Raw genomic sequence first — 6,000 nt, forward strand, 5'->3', positions numbered from 1 at the left:
ACGGAGCTGCCCACCAATGGCATCACTGTCGTCACCACTAATGTGACAGAGCAGATTTGCTGCTGGATGGTCTATAGTGGCTGGCAAGCCCATGATATCAACATAATAAATGCTGTTAAGAAGCTGTGCTGAGATTCCAGAGGGCTCTCAGCTCTGCATTGGTGCCTGCTCTAATGGAATCAGACACACTACCTTCCTCCAAACACTGTCAGCAATAGTCTGCTGAGTCATAGAGCCTGTAGGGACACAGGAGCTGCAGGGCCTGCAAGTACAAACTGCACTCTGCCTGCTGCAGAGCAGATCACTCCAGTCTCAAAAAACAGCAGTGCAGCCCTGTCAGCCCACAAAAAACACCTCGCAAAATGTTTTGCCCTCCAAGTGAAGCAAGGTGAGCCTTAACTGAAGGACACAGTACCTCTATGTCCAGTATAACACAGCAAAATAGGGCTTTTTAAAATGTCTTCATAAACCTTCCACACAAATATCACAAGTTCCCCTATTTGCAACCCACTCAAACGTTTTTCATAGGCAATCTATACAGAATATGCAGCAACGCATTTGCAAGTACCTGTCACAGCAAAAATCAGACACTGGTAGTCTTAATTTTCTTTGGCTTCACAAAGTTCTACATTAGTATTTTGGGAAGGTTAAGAATAGGACATGCAAGAAAACATTTCAGTTCTAGCAATAGAAGTAAGCAGTGTTTCCTTTTCTTCAGCTGGTACAGATTGTTAGTTTCAGACCAAGTCTTGCCCCAATGTGGGGGTTTTCCATTTATTTTCAGTGAGCACAGCCTCTGGAAATCAGAAGCTCAGAACAGTGACATGAAAGCTCTAAGTTAGTGGTTGCTTCAAGACCCAGCTCTCAAGTTAAGCTAGAATTAAGAGAGCATCTCACTAAGTTAACTACATAGGTACACAAGAAACCATATTCAATACGGATTTCTTTCATCTGAGGGAAAAAGTAAAAGTCTAGTAAGATAGACATCAGCTTTAGAAAAATTCATCCTTGAGGAAAACATGGCATGATTAAGATTTTATTCTGTTGCCAATGATGAATGATAAATCATCTGTGCTGAGCTCTTCGCTGCTCTTAGTTAGTGGTAATGAGTCTCTTAACTACAAAAGCTTACAACATTTTCTAGATTCACAGCAAGATCTGAACACTGGAACAGGGTGTTGCTTTCAGATGTTAATAAAGTCACATTTACAAGTGAAAAATGCTTAATGAGCAAGCAGACTTGCCATTAAGATAGCTACAGTACCCTTTGGAATGACCTCTTCCACGCAGAAGGGAGCATTCACTATTGACCTTCAATGCAGTGAAGCTATACAGAGCTGGCACAGCAAAAAGGCTGCTGCATATAATTTAATTACTCTATACTGCAAAACAAACAATGGAAAATTAAACACACCTTATGTCTAGCATGCTGAAATCGTGACCCCTCCTGCTCTTCATGCTGCACCGAGTTGGCTCTCTCCCTCACACTTCTATACCCAGGACTTGGTATAATGTACTCTTTTCCTATGTCGATGTCTTTCATCTTCTGTAAACGCCAGGGTTTAGGTGTTTATTTTCACCTCAAATACCTGAAAAACAATTAGATTTCATTTCATTATCTGCTATGCTCAACAGCAGTTACTTTCAGTCACCTATTTTTAATTTTTATTTTAATTATTAAAAAAAAAAATCAGAAAGCAATTGTAACAGTTTTGTTACAAGAAGAATCTGGCTTTGGAAAGCCAGACAAGACTAACTTCTCCTGAACTAGTTTAAACATGCCCTGAGGTAACCAAACAGAACCGTGATTCTCAATGCACTGGAGTACTGTCATACTTCCTCCCTTAGAACTCTGAAATAAAATACAATTATGCAATCTGACAGATTAAAGTAATAACTACCGCGTTTAGTTGAAACCTTGAGAAACTTGACTTGGAAGATCAAATCCTTGACATCTTTTGGTAGTGTCCGAAGTTGAACATACCCAGCAACTTACCAGTAAAAAGTTTTGCAAAACTGATTTCTCTAGAGATACCACATAATAAAATCAGTCCTTCCACACATGCTCTGGACAAAAACATCTTCCTTCCCTATAGCATTATTCACTTACTCCATAGGCTTGAGCCTATGGAATGTATGAACATGCACGGGGAAGAGTCACATCGTCAGTGTTGCAGGTTCTTCCTCAGCCTATCAAACTACACTGTAAGGTCAAAAGGAGAAACAGTCCCAAAAAGGGAGCGGGGGGGAAATCACCTCCCCTTGCAAGACTTTGTTTTGTAACCGCCTTATTCAATTCCGTCACTTGCCTTAACCTAATGCGATGGAAAAAGCCCAATCGAGTGACATTAGTTAGACTCTGCATCAGGTTTGGCTTGGTACGCCGGGCTGCCGCCTCTCCGCGGCTGCGGAAATCTCCTCCTCCTCCCCCCTTCCGCCGGCACAAGTCACCTCCAGCGCAGCCTCCCAGCTGCCTTCCAGCAAACAGCCCCGGTCACCGGCCGCCCCCCACTCTAAACGTCCCAGCGCTTATCCCTCCCGCCTCGCAGCCCAGAGCCGTATGAGACAGCGCCGTGCGAGGATGCTGCAGAGCGGCAGCAGGTCCCGGGCCTGCTGCACCCTTGCGGCTCTCCATCCCTCCAGCACCGGGGAGGCAAATCAGCCTCCCCTACTCTGACACCCCCGAGCAACTTTGGGGGAGAGAAAGGAGGAAGAAAAGAAGGGGAGAGAAGAGAGAGAGGTAAAGAAAGAGGGGAGTCCCTCCCTCCCTCCCCTCATCTCCCCCGCCTCCCCGTGTCTCCGCCGCACCAGCGTAAACAAGAGAGGCCCTCCCCGCCCAGGGACAGATCCTGCCACTCCATGCTGGATGAGCGGAATAACGAAAGCAACGAGCTCCCGGCAGGGAAGGACACAGAGCAGCCCTCTTCACTGGGAGATGGGGAAGAGAGACAACGTCTAACTGGCATCCTCAGAGAAACAGGGGAGCCAAGCCGCCTCCTCAGCCGTCAACCAGACCCCTCACCCACGCAACGGTTCACTTCCCATTCCCACCCCAACAGTCGCCCAGTAGCGGGTGGGGCAACCCTGCTCACCTCCACTCGGCGACTGCCCCTGCTGCGGCTTCTTCACTAAGCGGCCGCCAACCCAAACAACATCCCTTATAGCGGTTCCGGCGAGCCCAGGGCGCCTGCGTGGATGGAGGGCGGGGCTGTGGCTGCCGGTCCCGCGCGATGCTCTGCGGGAAGTGTAGTCCGCGACCGCGAGCCCAACGCCCGCTCCTCACGCCAGTAAGAACTACATTTCCCAGAGGGCCCTGCGCGGAGGTGCCCGCTTGGCCACGCCCTCTCGGCCCCGCCCAGCCCCTTATATTTGCTCCTGCGCAGCGGGGGCTCTGGAATATTCCGTGCGGGCTGCGGCGGGACGCGGCATGGCGCTTTTGCGTGCTGTGCTTCTTACAAAGGGCTGTAAATATCTTTAGCAACACTGAGCTGTGTCGTCTTCTCCCCTGCTGTGCTTCAATCTCTTGTCCTCATCTGACATCACCAGCCACATTTGGCTGATACCTCAGTTAAGCGGCTTCTATAACACGTGCCTTGTTGCGGTGCAGTCCGTCCTGTCCAGAATGTTTGTGAGAGTCAATTTGATAGAAAGCTGAAATGAGTTTAGGTTGGGAATCTGGAACTAAAATTGAAACCCAGGATATTCCTTCCAAACCCAAGCCAGCAATACAGGTTAAAGGCATAACTATGCAAGGAATGATTCAAGGACTTTCTTCAGGTACCAAAGAATCCCTTCAGAGCTCTCTGATGCAAGGTTATGCACCCCACAGGGCTCCTACGCCGTTTCACTTCAGGTGCTCTGATACTTTAGGACAGCACTGGCAGATGCACAGAAGCAGAGCTTTTTCTATCATACGGCAGTTGGGAGTACATGTGGCTGCTACATTTTCTTGCAGTCTGTTCCTCAGGACTCGCAGGCAGTTTCAGATTGGGCTGGCTGAGATGTTACAGGGAAGAAGCTGCAAGATGCTCTTGATGCTCTATTAATGCTTTGTCACAGCAACAGGTGGATATTAAGACAAAAGCCAGGAGGCAACTTTGAGTCAGTCTTTGAACAATCATTAAAGAGACCTTAGTCTGCATCACACACTGGAGTGTGGGGGTAAATAGGCATGCAGTTACTGAGCAGTGTAGTTAAACAGCATTGACAAGAGGGGCAGAATATGATTAATGGAAGGAATTTAGCTGTGATGAAGCTTTAAGCAAATTAAACTGTGTTGAATCATTTGTACTGTATTTTAGGGTGTTGACCTGAAATTGTTTGAAGCATGATCAGTGTATCTTTGGCCTCTTGGCTGTGGAAGCAACCAGAGCTGCTTTTCAGAGGGGGATGGCTGGTTTTGAGCTCGTGATATGCTGAAGCCCTGCTCTGCATCGTGTGCCTAGAGGGAAAGAAGAACATGACCCTCTGTTATTCCGGAGTGTTTGCAAAATGTATGTCCTCTTTCTCCACTGCTGGAGTGTTTCTGAGAGTAAAAGGGAGGGTGTGAGTGCTAGTAGAAAACTGTGCTGTTAAACAGTGGTGGGTACACTTTGAGTAGCTGTGGGCAGTGGGCCGATGGCAGCATCAGCAGTGCTTCCACACCTGTGGTCCTGCGAGTGTATGTACTCCCTTCACGTGGCAGTGGGAGGAAGCTGCTTATGTAGGCACAGCCACCTTTTAAGTGTGTCATCAGTATCCTCCAGCATTTGTTCTGAAGGATATAAATGTACTGGTGCTACAACCAGAAGAGTGACATCTTTAGCTCCAGTGGCAGCAGCTAATGCTTTTAGTGCTGCAAGTCCTGGATTCATCCCTGCGGGATGGCAGCTGTTACATAAACAAGGCCTGTACAGTATTAAAACTTGCCCTGATTCAAGATCTGAGATTTATCATAATCAGCCCTGACTGCAGCCAGAAAAGCACAGCCAGACCAAAGAGCCAAAGGCAGCTCCAAAGCCAAGGCCTTCAGAGCGTGTGGGCAAGGAAGCAAAACCCAACAGTTAGTTTTCTTAAAGATGTCCAGAATCTGCTCCTCCACACCCCAAAAACAAACTAAACAAATATAACTAAATAAATGGTTTTTTAAAAAAGCAATGCCTGATGCAAACTGAATGCTTGACCATTATCAGCCATTGGAGCTGATAACCAAGCTTCCCAGTATTAACCAGGAAAATCAAGGCTCAGTTTGTAGAGTGATGGCCTGTATTTATCCAACTCTCCTGCCACACCTTTCCCTATAGGATCTCAGGATCTGCTTCTGCCTCACAAGGAACTTGGAGCACATGATGCCCAGGAACCTTAACTGAGCTGAACCTCAGGCATCAAAAATAGATGTCACACAGGGTCACAGGATGTTAGGGCCTTTCAGGAGATCTGAGCTTGAGCAGCATTGCAGTGTGAGTTCAGTTTTGCAGCACTGTGATGAAGACCAGTGGTTCCAGTTAAAGAACAAGAAGAGTTACTAATACTCCCTGCACATATTTAGTGCTGCTAGTGCCCAGGTTTTCCTAAAACTCCCACTGCCATGTGCAGGGTCTGAGCAGGCTTGTGACCACTACCCTCCAAGCTGCATGCTTAGACACTCGTGTCCATGATGTGCTGGGCATCTGTTTGTCTATTGGACCACCTATGCTTGTCCACTAGACTGCACAAACCACTGTGAACATGCTTCATGCCTACCTGGCTCCATTCAAACCAAGAGTATGTAGACAGTAACTTCCCTGTATGGCTGTGGTACCAAAACACTTTTCCCCATCCTAGTCATAGATGCATAGAAAGGGGTTAGCAAGTTCAGAATGGGAAAGACCCAGTGCCATGAGCTGTTTCCTGGAACTCATCATGTGGCTGCTCTGATTTTCAGGGTATGTGGAGCACTGGACCTTATGGGATGCTCAAGACCTAAGTAATACCCCAGGGCCCCCTCACTTTGCAGCACAGAACCTCTCTGAGCTCTCTCCT

General features: G+C 47.5%; 1 protein-coding gene across 3 annotated transcripts in view; it reads right to left on the minus strand.

Moving 5' to 3' along the window:
- The window catches only part of ABCC5 (ATP binding cassette subfamily C member 5), a 74,650-nt gene extending 71,451 nt beyond the window's left edge, over window positions 1–3,199 (minus strand). For all 3 annotated transcript variants that reach the window (XR_008462508.1, XR_008462509.1, XM_054166300.1), the window contains exons 1-2: window positions 3,093–3,199; window positions 1,415–1,589 (exon numbers count right to left, since the gene is read on the minus strand). Coding sequence is in view for 1 of the 3 variants with exons in the window: in XM_054166300.1 (XP_054022275.1) it covers window positions 1,415–1,543 (129 nt within the window). In the remaining 2 variants the exon portion in view is untranslated. The remainder of the gene's footprint in view (window positions 1–1,414; window positions 1,590–3,092) is intronic.
- Window positions 3,200–6,000: the final 2,801 nt, after the last annotated feature.

This window comes from Dryobates pubescens, chromosome 13 (assembly GCF_014839835.1).
Source record: "Dryobates pubescens isolate bDryPub1 chromosome 13, bDryPub1.pri, whole genome shotgun sequence".
Lineage (NCBI taxonomy): Eukaryota > Metazoa > Chordata > Aves > Piciformes > Picidae > Dryobates > Dryobates pubescens.